General features: G+C 41.1%; 1 protein-coding gene and 1 long non-coding RNA gene across 2 annotated transcripts in view; one reads left to right on the forward strand and one right to left on the reverse strand.

The window, feature by feature from the left end:
- Nucleotides 1-9,053: 9,053 nt before the first annotated feature.
- On the reverse strand, nucleotides 9,054-12,298 carry LOC121399816. Its single transcript, XR_005965284.1, has 3 exons — nucleotides 12,041-12,298; nucleotides 10,245-10,377; nucleotides 9,054-9,524 (listed from the first exon to the last, which is right to left on the reverse strand). It is a non-coding gene; the product is annotated as an uncharacterized LOC121399816 (long non-coding RNA).
- A 555-nt stretch (nucleotides 12,299-12,853) lies between these two features.
- LOC108707873 (interferon alpha/beta receptor 1-like) overlaps nucleotides 12,854-17,782 on the forward strand; it is a 38,904-nt gene continuing 33,975 nt past the window's right edge. Inside the window, exon 1 of the mRNA XM_018245928.2 lies at nucleotides 12,854-13,065. Within this exon, the coding sequence (XP_018101417.2) occupies nucleotides 12,981-13,065 (85 nt within the window). The 5' untranslated portion in view covers nucleotides 12,854-12,980. The remainder of the gene's footprint in view (nucleotides 13,066-17,782) is intronic.

Below are 17,782 nucleotides of genomic sequence, written 5' to 3' on the forward strand. Positions count from 1 at the left end.
TTCTAAAAAAAACCACATCAGTTAATAGTTTTGCTCCAGCAGAATTCTGCACTGAAATCCATTTCTCAAAAGAGCAAACACATTTTTTTAATATTTCATTTTGAAATCTGACATGGGGCTAGACATATTGTCAGTTTCCCAGGAGCCTCCAGTCATGTGACTTGTGCTCTGATAAACTTCAGTCACTCTTTACTGCTGTAATGCAAATTGGAGTGATATCACCCCTCCCCCCCCAGCAGCCTAACAACAGAACAATGGGAAGGTAACCAGATAACAGCTTTCTAACACAAGATGACAGCTGCCTGGTAGATCTAAGAACAGCACTCAATAGTAAAATCCAGGTCCCACTGAGACACATTCAGTTACATTGAGTAGGAGAAACAGCAGCCTGCCAGAAAGCAGTTCCATCCTAAAGTGCTGGCTCTTTCTGAAAGCACATGACCAGGCAAAATGACCTGAGCTGGCGTCTACATACCAATATTACAACTAAAAAAATACATCCTGGTTCAGGAATGAAATTTTATATATGGTAGAGTGAATTATTTACAGTGTAATTTAGAAATAAAGACTACATCATAAAAATCATGACCGAATCCCTTTAAAGGAGAAGGAAAGCTCCAAGACAGTTTATTGCCAACAGATTAGCCACAATAGTGCAAGCTAGAACGTTATATTTATTCTGCAGAATGCTTTACCATACCTGAGTAAACAGCTCTAGACACTGTCTCTGTTTGTTTAGGATAGAAGCTGCCATATAAGCTTGGTGTGACATCACTTCCTGCCTGAGTCTCTCCCTGCTCGCTTACAGCTCTGAGCTCAGATTACAGCAGGGATGGGAGGAGGGAGGGGACCAACTGAGCATGCTCAAGCCCTAGCCCTGGAGGTTTATGCTGAAAACAGGAAGTCTGATACAGAAGCCCATGTGTACACAATAGAAGGAAAGAAATTCTGTGTTTCTTTTGACAGAGGACTCAGAGCTGCATTACTTTGAGGGTTTACTGATTTATTTATATAGACCTTTCAGATAAAGCTTAATTCATTTTAGCCTTTCCTTCTCCTTTAACTAATGAAAGCATTAAAATGTTGTTTCCCCAACTATGAAACTAGAACACAATGTAGTGAAATATTCCGCAATATAAAGCAAAGTTCACAAATTCCACTTGTTTTATAATGTTAGATCGGCTCAGTACATTCCTCTGTTTGAGCTCATTTTCCCTTTGGTGCATAACAGGCAATGTGCAGACTTTCCAGCTATAGTAACTCTGATGAGTGAGAGGCATACCTCCCAACTGTCCTTTTTGGAGGGACAGTCCCTCTTTTGACAGCTCAACCTGCAGTCCCTCATTTGTACTGGAAAGTCCCTATTTTCTCTGCACTGAACAGCCAGAAAAAGAAACAAAGTTTCTCACTTAATTGGCTTTTAGCAGAGAATCCAGAACAGCTAACAGGTGCAAATAAGATACTTTTGTAACAATTTTGAGACACAAAAAAACAGTTTAGATAGGGAGAAATGTTTTCAAACTTTCATAACCTGCCAAATTCTGTAAAATGAACATGGTAATTAGGGGGTGTGGCCATATAAAGGGGCATGGTCAATCAAATTCGCTGTTCTACGCGTGAAAAAGATTTTTGTCGTCTTTTTACTTCCAAAATGTTGGGAGGTATGGAGAGGCACAGAGTAAGGGGAAATGCAAAAAGCTGGTTTTTCCACCTGTCTGTCAAGTAAAAGGCAAGCAAGTCTCTGGTATGTTCATTATTTTTCCGTAAGTGATATTTCCAGTTTTTTGTTACTGAATGTGATTCAGATCCCTCACCTCGACTGCCAACATTTTTTTGTGTGAGTGATAAAGTTACAGGGCAGTAATACCTTTAAATATGTATGAGTTTTAATTTGTATAAAAGCTGAAAAACATTGGATCCCTTTGCTAAAATTATGATTAAGATGTATTTCTAAAGTGCCAACATATTCCTCAGCTGTGTACGAGGAAGGGTGTACAATTGTACATGAAACTAATTCGGTGTAAATACTGACTGATACAGGAGGCAAAAGGTGCTTGTTCATTAGAATTTGGAAGAAGGGGAGCTATTGAAATTATTAATGTTGCTGAACAACCATACTACTACCCTGATTAAACCTTGTTCCCTTGACTTAGACTAGGGCCACACAGTTCAAAATCCGCTAACTGAAGTCCGCTGGCTGATTTCAGCCCTACAGTGGGCAGTAGCCTTTTCTGCATTGAATGGGCTCAGTGTGAACAGACTTCAGTGAATTTGGGCTCAAAATGCAGAGACACATGGTTCTTTGCCGAAACCTGCCAAAGCCAGCAATGCTCTAATGAAATGCCTGGGCCAATTCAAGATGGCCGCGCACAGTGCTCTAATGAAATGCCTGGACCAATTCAAGATGGCCACACAGTGCTCTAATGAAATGCCTGGGGCGAAGTGTTTTTTAAAGAGAGGAGCACAGGCCTGGGGTTCTGGGTTAGGAATCTGTCATTGTGGGGTGCTGAACAAATTGTAATGGCTGGAGCAAAGTAGGGCAGCAAAAGGGAGCTAGAGGCCGCTTGGATCCACCTAGCCAGGCAGCCTGACTGGGGTTGATTAAAATTGGCTAATGTTAGCCAAAGTAAACTAAAGCTGGGCATAAACAAAGCTGGGCAAAAACAAGAGTCAAAAGGTCATTGACCTGTGCATGAGGGAAGGCCCAGATTTGTGGCTTTGCATTCCGTCCAGCCTCAATTTATGGAGCGCTGGGGACATGTTCCCCTGTACACGTAATCCCCAGTGCTCCGGCACAAGCCCGGGGGGGGGCTAGGGACACCTAAGCCTGAAATCCAGGCCTGCATGAGGGTTGGAAATTGTCCAGATATATAGCAAGTAAGTTTGATGCATATCTAGGGTTGCCGCATGATGTGATTTTGAGCCACAGCAACTTTGCCAAATGAGCTGCTCTTTAAATGTATGACCAGCTCTCCCTATTACTGTTACAGTTTGATATTCAACTAATCGGGACAGCACTAAATGCCAGTGTGTGTGTGTGTGATAGGCTGTAATAATACTGAGCACTGTTGTCATTAATGCCATAAAAATCCACATTAAATAACACCATGCTATAGGTTTTATCATCGCTGAAATCACTCACCGTAATTATGTCACATGATCTAGAAAATCTGCTGTAACCCACTAATTCATCGCGGAATGACAACTGTCAGAACATATAGGTGTCTGCTCTGTTTTTTTCCCTTTGTGCTAAAGCTGAAATTTTCCAAATCGAGGGCACGTGTTATTTTTTGCTCAAACATTTCCTTCTGTACATACCAGTACAGCTTCATCACTAGTGACTGTGCACAGATATATGCACTCATATCTATACACAATATTTCTGCTAACTCCCAGAGTCATGTATACTTGTAAATAGAGAAAAGAAATTGAGGGGAATCTGGTGTTATGTTGCAGTATCTTTCTGAACTTAAACCCTGCCTTTATATGAACAGATACACTTTGCTGCTGACTGATAAATTCCCAGTCTAAAGCCATTAGAATTTATTCCAGACCACCATTTACTTGCCCTGAACACAATATACAACACATTTTACCGCTTTGTTTGTTTCCCTGTAGAGCAGCCGGCGAACCTGTCGAGATTTGTAGCTGCAGCCGTCAGAGCAAGTAAACGAAGGGGGGATTTCACTGCATATACTCAGGGTTCTTATAAAAACTGTACAGATTTGTTAATTTAAGTATATTGGGTATAGTTTTCTTTTTCAGTATATTTTATTTTTGCTTTTACATGCCCTTTAATGTTTCCAACTCCAGCTGCAGGGACAAAGATCATGGAGCCAGATTTAAACAGATAAACTGGGATTCTATTTGGAGGATTGTTTTGCTGCAGCCACTGGTTCTGCAGAGTTGGAAAAAGTTTGTATTAAACAATACAAAAATTATAAAATCCACATTAGATTGTGTCTTGCTGTATCGGCTTCTGGCAGATATTATTTGACTTGTGCTGTTTTGATAATTTATGACGATCCCTAAGCAGCCCAGACCACACTGAGCATGTGCACAGTCTTGGTCTTGCAAAGATGTATAACAAAGTTACAAGATGGTGACCCCCTGTGGCCAACTTTGAAAGCATAAATCAGTTGTTTGATTAAGCTTGTGGTGCAGTAAGTTCATGTTTATGTTTAGTATACAAAATGCATTATTCTATTTTAGACTTTAGTTTCCCTTTACTGAGCACTGCTTTCTAAGGTATAGGAGGTGCTGGCCTGGTGGGCCTTTTCAGATAGAGAATTGCCAGTACTGGTGCCCCATCTACCTAAAAACATTCAGAGGATTTACCAAAAGGGCAGTCACAGGATCCAAGAACCTTTGGGCTGATCTGTGGTATAATGAATAGTATGGCACCTCCTGCAGGTTTATAGCAGAACCCATTATGGCAGAACTCTGCAGGAAATCTATTGGGTAAACTTACAATAACTGCCTATCCCACGTTCCTTTGTTTGTGTCTCAGCCCAATATGCAGATGTAGCTTTATCCTTTGCCCCCAGCATTCACTGTGTATGAAGCAAAGAGCTGATTGCTGTGAGCTGGTGGCCTGTTCTCTCTGCATAAATTCTGTATAATAAATGATACATGCATGTAGATTTGTATGTACTCAGAAATGCCTGATAGCTTGCAACATGTAATAAAAGACTGTATTTTAATGATCCACAAAATGTGTGTGTTTTTTTGTTTTTACTGCTGACAGGGGAATGTTATTACAACGGCCTCGGAGGGAAGGTGTAATGATGAGCTGCAGGATGGGCACTTAAAGGAGAACCAAACCCTTTATATTAAAATACCCTACCCTACATAGACCCCCCACCCTGATCCCCCCCCAGCCTAGGTGTTACCCTCGGTAAATGCTCCTAACTCTTTGCTCTTTGCAGATTCAGAGCATCAGAGTTCACGGGCGTCATCTTTTTCTCTTCGGTAATCTTGCTGTATCGGCGCATGCATAGTTGGAGTCGTTTTTTTAACAACTGCACATGCGCCGGAAGTCGCAGAAATTGCAGAAGCGCCGGAAGAAGATGGCGCACGTGAACTCTGATGCACTGAAATCTGCATTCAGATTCACGAAATTGGAGTTTTCAAGTTGATTTTTTGGTCATAATTTCTTAACGTTTTCAGGTTAAAAAACATTTTTTCAAGTTTTTAAAAAAAATGTTTTATACCCCAACCCTGTAAATAGCTTGAATCTGAAAATACACCATCTAAAACCTGTCAAGGTCATGTCGGAGTCCATGACAGAGGTCCCTTGAAACATTTGAAAATGATAATAGACTTTATGATGTTCGAGTTTTTTCGGAGGGTTTTGCCTGAAAATTTGATCAATTCAAGTTTTTTCCCTACGAAAATATATAATCTATCTGTAACTTCCTGATTTATTGCCCATGGATTCCTTTCACTGATCTAACAGTATATATGCTGTGCCTTTCCAGCTATCGTGTATTTTGCCTGACGAAGGGGCCTTGGTGCTCCGAAAGCTTCCAATGTATTTTTTATTGTTAGCCAATATAGGTATCACTTCCACAATACCTTTTGGTCTAGTATTTAGGCACCCGACCTTAGCCTGCCCCTGGCTCCAGAGATCAGCACAGACAATCTTTCTGTCCAGTGTATGTGTCGCTCATGGGACATGCAGGTACCCCCCCCCCAGTTCTGTTACCATATTTGGCAGCAAGTATCCAGTGGTGGGCTGGGGGGAATATAGATTTTTTGGAATTGTTCTGTTTACCATATAGGCACCTTTGTGCTGCCCCCCTAGGCACATATAAGTATCTACCATACATGCCTATATGCTACATATGGTCCTGCTTGTATATAGTTACATAGTTAAATCGGGTTGAAAAACGACAAAGTCCATCAAGTTCAACCCCTCCAAATGAAAACCCAGCATCCATACACCCCTCCCTACTTTCACATAAATTCTATATACCCATACCTATACTAATTATAGAGTTTAGTATCACAATAGCCTTTGATATTATGTCTGTCCAAGACATCATCCAAGTTACTCTTAAGCTGGCCATAGACGCAAAGATCTGATCACTACTCTGCTGTACTACACACATACCCACAACTGTAGACGCCACAATTATACCTCCCAACGGTGTGTTTTTCGCTGGACAGTCCCGATTTTGACAGCTCAGCCCACAGTTCTGGCTTATTACTGAAATGTCCCTCTTTGATCTCCTGCACTGAACAGCCAGAAAAAGATACAAAGTTTCTAAAACTTAAATGACTTTTGGCAGAGAGCCCAGAATTCTTGGCAGGTGCACTTAGATACTTTTGTAACAATTGAAGATAATCAGGTCTCTTGGGGGAAACTAACTTGCAGCTTAAAGGGCAATTCACCTTCATTAGCAAAACTGCAATACCACATAAAAACCACAGAAATGTGTTCAAACTTTCATAACCTGTCAAATTTTGGAAAATGAATATGGTAATTAGGGGGTGTGGCCACAAAATGGGCATGGTCAAGAAAACTTTCTCCGCGCTCTGCGCAGCAAATCTTTTTGCCCCTATTTCATACATACCCACAGTGATATTTTATATGTCTCTAAAGGTTAAAAGGGAGTAAAATATAAAATATAATGTAAATATCCATCAAGTGATCTTCTGAGCACTTCTGTAATGTACTAACAAAAAGTTATGCTGTCCCTTTTGCACAATTATTTAAATAGCTCCAGCCTGTTTGCCTAAATTCTATTCCCTCCTCTTTATTACACATCGGTTAAGCAAATGGCATATAAATACTGTACATATTTGCTTTCAAAAGAAAACCCTGAATTCTCCTTCCATTGCCCCTTATCAGAATCACCTTGTTATGTCCTCATGGATGATTGCCACGTGATTTCTTTTTGGCTAGAAAATGGGCCATGCCCTTGTAATTTCCCCGTTTTGCTGTGATAAAAAACATAAAGCAGCTGTCAATATTAAGGACAAAGCAGAATGGTTTTTCATAAGCCTTGATAAGTGCCTGCTGGACCTGTAGACAAAAGACACAATGTTTTTTTAATAACACTGAGGGGCCCATTTACTTAGCTCGAGTGAAGGATTAGAAGAAAAAATACTTCGAATTTCGAATGGTCGAATAGGCTTCTTCGAATCGAATGATTTGAAGTAAAAATCGTTCGACTATTCGACCATTCGATAGTCGAAGTACTGTCTCTTTAAAAAAAAAACTTCGACCCCCTAGTTCGCCACCTAAAACCTACCGAGGAAGGACCCCATAGGCTTCCTAACAATTTTCTGATCCTTCGATCGATGGATAAAAATCCTTTGAATCGTTCGATTTAAAGGATTTAATCGTTCGATCTAACGATTATTCCTTCGATCGTTCGATCGTAGGAATATCGCTAAATCCTTCGACTTCGACCCTCGATATTCGACCCTAGGTAAATCTGCCCCTGAATCAATTTCCTTTGTTTAAAAAAAGTTCTAATTCCCACAGTGCTGGTTTCAGTCTCTGTAGTACTGACTACTGACAATATATAGAAGGCCTTCCAAGAGTGTAAAAAGAACATGAATCACTTTACATCATGTGATAGTTTCCCAAAAATTGGGGCACGATATGCTATATCTATCATGTTGAGCATACCCAGAATTCATGGATTTTGCTGTGTAATTGCCCATGTACTCAATAAATATGCTTACTTAGAGAGTGAAAGAAATCAGAAATACTTCATTGCAGTTGGTCAGGGAGAAAAGAACAAGTCAAAACCCGGGCTGACAAGGACATTTGGGATGGTTGGCAGCTATGAATGAGATTTACTAGGACAGAAAAGTGAATTTGGATATGTAATCTAGAATAAACCTGTACAATGGAAATTCAACACTGGAAATGCAAAAAAAAAAGTCACAAAACTTCATGGTTTCATAGGAAGATAATTATCACTTTGTTGAGTTACATTTCATGTGAATTCCCAAGATCGAGGTACAAAAGTAAGAGTTTAAAGGACAAATAGGAGAACACGGCACATGCTTGTAGGATATATGTTACAGTCATCAGCCTGCTTCTCGTGAAGAACAGCAATGCTACATTTATGCAATTAATATTTCCTGAGAGGGTTTCATAAAATATAGTACAGATTAAAAAAATACAAATAATTATAAAAGTTATAATAAAGCTGTAAAGAGATGGAAATCTGGGATGCTATGTTGGGAAAAAGGCAGATGAACATTGCAGCACCATGAAGGAGTGGTTTAAGGGTTCTATGCAGAGTTCTATGAAAGATCTTGTAAATACAGTCACAGAAACAGTGCTTCAGAAAGTGGCTATTTCTAAACAAACTCAAGGGTGTTCATCCCAAGACTCCGAAGCTTTAGGTGAGTCCGATTGGAAGAGGATAATTCTTTTTGATAGTGATTGGTGGAGCCATTCCTAAAGATGTCAGCCAGGAACATGTATTTTGCGGTTGCAGTAAGAAGAATTCTCTAGTTAAGACACTGACAAGCTGATACTCCATCAAAATGTAATCTCCCGTTTGAAGCCAAAGCTTGATACTATCATCTCAAAGGCCTCTGCTGGGAAAAGTTTCTTCCTCCCTCAAAGGAAAATAGATACACTTCAAGCTGGGAGAAACGATGGACCATCATTTAAGGAATTTAAAAGTTACAGGCCTGACAAAGGCTATAATAGACAATCCTTTTGAATGAACACATTTCAAAATCAGCAGAGGAAAACTTCCAAGACAGAGACGTCAAAGTCTTTTTGATGAGGTGAATGCCCATCAGTACCCAGTAGCAGGGCCGCCATTAGAAATCACAGGGCTTCGTACAACAAAATTTTTGGTGCCCCCTTGGCCCCACCCAAACTAGTTCTCAAGCCCCACCCCACCCCAGATCCCGCCCACTCCACCCAAGCCCCACTCCATCCTGCCCAAAGACCACACAGACATCAGGGATAAAAAAAAAGTAACCCCCCCCACAAAAAAACATTGGCGCCAGGGTCCCCCTTACAAGATAAAAAAATTGGGGCCCCAAAAACTTTTTTAAAAAAAAACATTCAGAAAACTTCAGAAAATTTAATTTTTCGGTAACCTAGACAATCTATTGTTGCGATCTACTCGTGGCATCCGACAAAGAAATGTTAATGCATCAGTTGAAATGGAAAGCGTTAAAGGATCACGGATGGTTAATAAATGATCAGAAATCACTTTTCTAGGAGTTTTAGTGGATACAGTCCTGGAGAAAGTTTTTCTGCCACTAGACACAGTAAAAGACATAATTTGTTCTGTGCGGGAATGCCAAAGGTTCGGTTACACAACTGCGTCAGCAAGATGTCCTCAATGAAGGAAGGATACAATGGTTTGCTCATCAAGACAAAGTGGTCCTAACATTGCCGGTGAAATTTCTTTCCAAAGTTATTTCCTCATTCCATGCCAACAGGGAATAGAATTCTTTCCTCAGCCAACGATGAGGAAGAGGCTAAGCGGCATACTTTGGACTTAGTGGCGTGTTTCGGCCTAAATTTAACAGGACTGAAAGTACAAGAAATGTGAGAAACTTCTGCTATTTTTAAAGGTCCTAAAGTGGTATTTCAAGTGTCAAAACGTACCTTAGCAGAAAGGATCAAGAGATGCTTTGTTAAAAGATAGGTAACATAAATTAAAAAATAAAAAATTTGTAGTAATAGAATGAAAAAACCCCCCACAAAGACATATTAAAACTTTTAAATCGCTAGGTCTTTATTAAGAAATAACTTACCGAAACTCTGCTTGTGCTCCTCTTCAGAAAAGGCGACACAGCGAAGATCCATCATCTCCTATAAGGAAAGCAGGGAGGAGAAATCGAGTGCCGCATGATGGATCACCTTTTCTGAAGAGAAGCGCAAGCGGAGTTTCGGTAAGTTATTTTTAATAAAGACTTATGGGCAAAGCACGAAGTGGCTAACGCTAGCACAAATTCGCCAGTGTGACGTCATTTCGTTACTTGGCTTTGGGCCAGACTGGGTGGACGCAGCACCGGGGGCAAACATACTGCAGGATAGGACATGTATTGCAGGCAAAACGGTACGGGTTACTATTGTAAACACTTCTTGTGCAGAATCCATATTATTAGAGGCAATTACATTTGGCTACAAGCAATTACACTTGTAGGAACCCATAGGTTTAATGGCCCCTATAGTTTCATGCCCCTACCAGTGACTTATTTCCTTGCTGGGTTAAACCCCATGTAATCATTTGTACTTATTTACATACCCAATTCATTGACCTGTAGGTTGATGACCATATCCTGCAGGGGATGGATTTCCTCTTTGGCCTGTAGCAGTTGATAAGGGTGGATGTTCATATAGTCAACAAGGCCCCAGAAGTGTTAGGCCCTAAAGCATACCTTCCAACATTTTGGAAATAAAAAGAGGGACAAAAAAAATTACTGCGCAGTGAACCTTTTTTTTGACCACACCTGTTTATGTCGCCACACACCCTAATTACCATGTTCATTTTACAAAATTTGGCAAGTTATGAAAGTTTGAACATATTTCTGTGTTTTTTTTCAGTTATTATAGTTTTGCTAATGAAGGTGAATTGTCCTTAAAGGAATAGTTCAGTGTAAAAATAAAAACTGGCTAAATCGATAGCACATGCAAAATAAAACATGTTTCTAATATAGTTAGTTAGCCAAAAATGTAATGTATAAAAGCTGGAGTGACTGGATGTGTAACATAATAGCCAGAACACTACTTCCTGCTTTTCAGCTCTCTTGGTTTCCACTGATTGGTTACCAGGCAGTAATCAGTGACTTGAAGGGGGCCACATGGGTCATAACTGTTGCGTTTGAATCTGAGCTGAATGCTGAGGATCAATTGCAAACTCAATGAACAGTTATGTCCCATGTGGCCCCCCTTAAAGTCACTGACTAACTCAGAGTTATAGAGCTGCAAAGCAGGAAGTAGTGTTCTGGCTATTATATTACACATCCAGTCACTCCAGCTTTTATACATTACATTTTTGGCTAACTAACTATATTAGAAACATTTTTTATTAGAAACATTTATTTTGCACAGCCTATCTTTTTACCCAATTTTTATTTTTACACTGAACTGCACCTTTAAGGCCAGGGCACATGCTGCTATTTCGGGACATTAGTCGCCCAGCGACAAATCGCTTCTTCTTCGGGTGACTAATCTCCCCGAACTGCCTTCCCGCCAGCTACAATGTAAATCTGCGGGATGGTAGTCGGGTCGCTTCATCTTTCCGAAGTCGCCCAAAGTTTCCTGGTGAAGAAGAAGCGACCAAAGTCACGATTTGTCGATGGGCGACTAATCTTCCGAAATAGCAGTGTGTGCCCTTACCCTTAAAGGGCACCTGTTGGGTAAAAATAGTATCCCCAACTAAAGGTGCAGGCTAATAGAGCCCACATTCTGGTTGGGGATAACAGTTTTTTTTTAAAAATGCCCCTAGCCAGCACTACGCTACCTGCACCGGGAGGGAGCTCCCGCTGCGAGCAGCCATGTTGTGTCACTCGCATTCACATAACGCTCATGTGACGTCACATGGACATGGACGGACATGGCTGTTCGCAGCGGCGAGGGGCATTTTTTAAACTGACAAGGGGATTAGGTTATTGTTCTATCCCTGTTACAAGTCTATTGTTAGGATCCGGTCCACATGAGGTACTGACAACCTGAAAGATGAATACTTTCAACTCCCCTTGCTATTCCTTCAGTGGTGTGATGTATGCTGTGTCTGCTACACCTGTGATTGTATTTATTGATCTACCTTGTGTGCTGTGAGTATTCTAACCCTGTGTTGCTACTTGCTTTATATTGAATAAAGCCTGTTTTGTCGTTGTTTACAAAGAAACCATGGCCATGTTCTTTTATTTTACATATTTAGCCTTATTGAGGTGTAGTTCAGCAACACCCTCACATGCTTCTTTCCCTTAAAGGAGAATTCAACCCGTAATAAAAAAACATCCCCCCCTACCCTGGGTAGACCCCCCTCCCTCCAGCCTACCTGCCCCCCAGGGAAAATGCCCCAAATTTTTTACTCACCCCTCTGTGCAGATTCTGGCATCAGAGTTCATGGCTGCCATCTTCTTCTTCTCCGGTAATCTTCGGGTATTGAATGCATTTTCGGCGCATGCGCAGTTGGAGTAAATTTCTGGTCCCGAACAACTGCGCACGAAAGTCGCATAAATTTCCAAAAAAAGCAGGGAGGGGGTTCTACCCAGGGTAGGGTTTTTATTTTTATTACGGGTTGAATTCTACTTTAAAGGGGTGGTTCACCTTTATGTAACTTTTTGCATTTTATAGAATGGCCAATTCTAAGGAAATTCTCAATTGGTCTTTATTATTTGTTTTCTAAAGTTTTGGAATTATTTGCCGTCTTCTTCTGACTCTTTCCAGCTTTCAAATGGGGGTCACTGACCCCATCTACAAACCAAATGCTCTGTAAGGCTACAAATGTATTGTTATTGCTTTTTATTACTTATCACTCTATTCAACCCCTCTCCTATTCATATTCCAGTCTCTTATTCAAATCAATGCATGGTTGCTAGGGTAATTTGGACCCTAGCAACCACATGGCTGAAATTTCAAACTGGAGAGCTGCTGAATAAAAAGCTAAATAACTCAAAAAACACAAATAATAATAATTGAAAACCAAATGCAAATTGTCTCAGAATATCCCTCTCTACATCATACTAAAAGTTAGTTTAAAGGTAAACAACCCCTTCTCATGCAGGACAGATACACTGCTGGTGGAAATGAAGACAGATTCCCCCTTGCCCACGTATATAAATCCACAGTCACTAGCATTCGAGCTGTCATTGGACACGAGGAGACACGTGATCAAACGGAGAAACTATCCAATAAGCGCCTGGTTGAGTAAGCAAGTGGGAGGAGGCGGGCTTGAGACACGCCTCCGCTGTTATTGGTCAGTGTGTGGCCTCACACAGAGAGGCAGAAATGCGGTGAGACTTGTAGTGCAGAGATGTCCGCGGAGCCTGGCCTGTTACTCCTGTCACAATTATATTTCCTGCTGCTCTTGCCGCCCTGTACCGGAGCATTGGGATCAGGTTAGTCCATGTTTTATCTCTCTGGGATTGGAGGGGCTTCTGTAACTTGCAGCTGCTTTTCCCGGAAACTGCTCTAATTGGGTTGTTATCCCGACCCTCGCATACCTCGTCTTATTGAGAGACTGTTGTGGTTAGCGCTAAGAGTTTTACTTCAACAGCTACTGAGGAGAAACCTTTGCTAAACTCCAAATTAGGTTCTGGGTAAAACCCTGACTGTGGGAAATTGGTATAGTCCTCTCAGGGTCTGGCCTCTGTCACTCTCTTGGTACGGTCTCGGTCACCCTTTCTGGCAATGGTATGTTCTCTGTCACCCTCTCTGGTCTCACACACACACAGTATAACTGTACTCTCATTTGCCTGTGACTGTCTCTCACACACAGTATAACTGTAATCTCACCTGCCTGTGACTGTCTCTCACACACAGTATAACTGTACTCTCATTTGCCTGTGACTGTCTCACACACAGTATAACTGTACTCTCAACTGCCTGTGACTGTCTCTCTCACACAGTATAACTGTACTCTCATTTGCCTGTGACTGTCTCTCACACACAGTATAACTGTACTCTCATTTGCCTGTGACTGTCTCACACACAGTATAACTGTACTCTCATTTGCCTGTGACTGTCTCTCACACACAGTATAACTGTACTCTCATTTGCCTGTGACTGTCTCTCACACACAGTATAACTGTACTCTCATTTGCCTGTGACTGTCTCTCTCACACAGTATAACTGTACTCTCATTTGCCTGTGACTGTCTCACACACACAGTATAACTGTAATCTCACCTGCCTGTGACTGTCTCTCACACACAGTATAACTGTACTCTCAACTGCCTGTGACTGTCTCTCTCACACAGTATAACTGTACTCTCATTTGCCTGTGACTGTCTCACACACACAGTATAACTGTAATCTCACCTGCCTGTGACTGTCTCTCACACACAGTATAACTGTACTCTCATTTGCCTGTGACTGTCTCACACACAGTATAACTGTACTCTCAACTGCCTGTGACTGTCTCTCTCACACACAGTATAACTGTACTCTCAACTGCCTGTGACTGTCTCTCACACACACAGTATAACTGTACTCTCAACTGCCTGTGACTGTCTCTCTCACACACAATATAACTGTACTCTCATTTGCCTGTGACTGTCTCTCACACACAGTATAACTGTACTCTCATTTGCCTGTGACTGTCTCTCACACACAGTATAACTGTACTCTCATTTGTCTGTGACTGTCTCTCACACACAGTATAACTGTACTCTCATTTGCCTGTGACTGTCTCACACACACAGTATAACTGTAATCTCACCTGCCTGTGACTGTCTCTCACACACAGTATAACTGTACTCTCATTTGCCTGTGACTGTCTCACACACAGTATAACTGTACTCTCAACTGCCTGTGACTGTCTCTCTCACACAGTATAACTGTACTCTCAACTGCCTGTGACTGTCTCTCTCACACACAATATAACTGTACTCTCAACTGCCTGTGACTGTCTCTCACACACACAGTATAACTGTACTCTCAACTGCCTGTGACTGTCTCTCTCACACACAGTATAACTGTACTCTCATTTGCCTGTGACTGTCTCACACACAGTATAACTGTACTCTCACCTGCCAGTGACTGTCTCACACACAGTATAACTGTACTCTCATTTGCCTGTGACTCACACAATATAACTGTACTCTCATTTGTCTGTGACTGTCTCACACACACAATATAACTGTGCTCTCATTTGCCTGTGACTGTCTCACACACAGTATAACTGTACTCTCATTTGCCTGTGACTGTCTCTCACACACAGTATAACTGTACTCTCATTTGCCTGTGACTGTCTCACACACACGGCATAACTGTACTCTCATTTGCCTGTGACTGTCTCTCACACACGGTATAACTGTACTCTCACCTGCCTGTGACTGTCTCTCACACACAGTATAACTGTACTCTCATTTGCCTGTGACTGTCTCACACACACAGCATAACTGTACTCTCATTTGCCTGTGACTGTCTCTCACACACAGTATAACTGTACTCTCATTTGCCTGTGACTGTCTCTCACAGACAGTATAACTGTACTCTCATTTGCCTGTGACTGTCTCACACACACAGTATAACTGTACTCTCACCTGCCTGTGACTGTCTCACACACAGTATAACTGTACTCTCATTTGCCTGTGACTGTCTCTCACACACAGCATAACTGTACTCTCATTTGCCTGTGACTGTCTCACACACACAGCATAACTGTACTCTCATTTGCCTGTGACTGTCTCACACACACAGCATAACTGTACTCTCATTTGCCTGTGACTCACACAGTATAACTATACTCTCACCTGCCTGTGACTGTCTCACACACACACAGTATAACTGTACTCTCACCTGCCTGTGACTGTCTCACACACAGTATAACTGTACTCTCATTTGCCTGTGACTCACACAGTATAACTATACTCTCACCTGCCTGTGACTGTCTCACACACACACAGTATAACTGTACTCTCACCTGCCTGTGACTGTCTCACACACAGTATAACTGTACTCTCATTTGCCTGTGACTCACACAGTATAACTATACTCTCACCTGCCTGTGACTGTCTCACACACACACAGTATAACTGTACTCTCACCTGCCTGTGACTGTCTCTCACACACAGTATAACTGTACTCTCATTTGCCTGTGACTGTCTCACACACAGTATAACTGTACTCTCACCTGCCTGTGACTCACACAATATAACTGTTCTCTGATTTATTGCCCTATAACTATAATTTCCCCTCCCTTCAGTTCAGTGTCACTTTTTTGACAGTAGATATTTAATTCCTACTCACAGTTTCATGGCTAGAGAAACCCTAAGTGTTCTGCAACTAACCCCACAACCCCTCATTTGCCCACTCTCAGCGCAGCTCCTATGCAATGTATCTGTGCCCCAGAAGGATTTACTCTATTAGCAAAGGACAAGTGATTATGTCTGTATATTTCTTGTTCAGTGCAGGAAGTGTTTCTGGGGGCTCATGTCGTCTGCTTGTCTGTCTGTGTTTGCTACATTTTTGTCTATCGCCGTCTAATCACACTATGTGCAGCTTGTTGCTGAACTGTGCTTGTCAGCATCCCAGCCAATGAAATGCTTGCCCTTGCACCCCAGCAAGTTTCATCATATCTCTGGCCAAGCCAACGGCCATGGTGTGATACAGATAAAGGGTTAAAAAAACAACAACATTCCGTTTATTAGAAACATTACTTCCTGTGAAGAGGCACAGCTGTGAATATAACGCTGCGTAAACCCAGTTGAAATGAAACTACATGACAATAAACAAATCTGATCTGTACAGGGAATGCTGTTATTACAGGTATGGGACCCGTCATCCAGAAAGTTCTGAATTACAGAAAGGCTGTCTTCCATAGATTCTATTTGATCTAAATAATCCAAAATTTTTAAATGGTTTCCTTTTTCTCTGTAGTAATAAAACAGTAGCTTGTACTTGATCCCAACTAAGATATAATTAGTCCTTATTGGAAGCAAGACCAGCCTATTGGGCATATTTAACGGTTACATGATTTTCTAGTAGACTTAAAGGACCAGTAACATCTAAAAAAAATTTTACAAAAATTTGTTCGTTTACATCGAAAAAACTAAACGACCACTGGAGCTTTGGTCGCCCTGTCGCCTTTTCTGTAGAGGAGCGGAAGTGGAGTTTCAGTAAGTTATTTCTTAACAAAGGCTTTGTGATTTTAAAGTTTAATTTGTAGAGGTGTTTATGTTTCAATGTAAACTAACATTTGTTTTTTTTAAAAAAATTGATGTTACTGGTCCTTTAAGGTATGAGATCCAAATTAAGGAATGATCCGTTATCCGGAAAACCCCAGATCCCAAGCATTCTGGATATCGGGTCCCATACCTGTACTAATAGCTGTTCTGGTACAAGTATAAGATAAAATAGCTATTGGGCCTGGCCTGGTGTTTGTGAGAACACAAGAGCACGGAGAATGGTATTGTACAGTGTTGTGGAGTATTATTCTGCCTTATAAACAATTGTTTATAATAGTAATAATTAAGCAATACCTATAGACCCCAGAGTGTCATGAACTTACCATGATGGACCACTTGATTACATTGTTGTTTAGGGAGGTATGCTGTGATCACAATCAAGATTCTCCTGGGGGGGGGGGTAGTAGTCCTAGTATTCACCTGGAATATGGTTGATACTATGTAAAAGATGGAAGAAACAGAGATATCAAAGCTGTATAACTCTATAGGTGGCCATAGAAGTTACAATTAAAATCTTTCCTGGAAAAGATCTTTCCAAAAAAGATTGTTCGTTTTAATACACACAGAAACAATAGAATTCTACTTGTATCTGACAATTCAGCACTTACCGTACAATGGATGATGTTCGGGTGCCTTCAAAGATGCCCAATCAAATTTTTTTCTGGCCAGCCCAATCAGTGAGCCCACCGATATTCAAGTCTTCTGCCGATATCATATCCCACTATACACGCACCGAATATCATACGAAAATTAGTTTTCGACGATATTATCGGTGCGTCTATGGCCACCTTTAGCTGTACACCTTTGAGTTAACTATAAGTATAATGTAGAGAGTGATATTCTAAGTCAGTTTGCAATTGGTTTTTATTATTTGTGTTTTTGAGAAATTCAGCTTTTTAGTAAACAGCTCTCCAGTTTGCAATGTC

The sequence above is a fragment of the Xenopus laevis genome, chromosome 2L (assembly GCF_017654675.1).
Source record: "Xenopus laevis strain J_2021 chromosome 2L, Xenopus_laevis_v10.1, whole genome shotgun sequence".
In the NCBI taxonomy this organism is placed as follows: Eukaryota; Metazoa; Chordata; class Amphibia; order Anura; family Pipidae; genus Xenopus; species Xenopus laevis.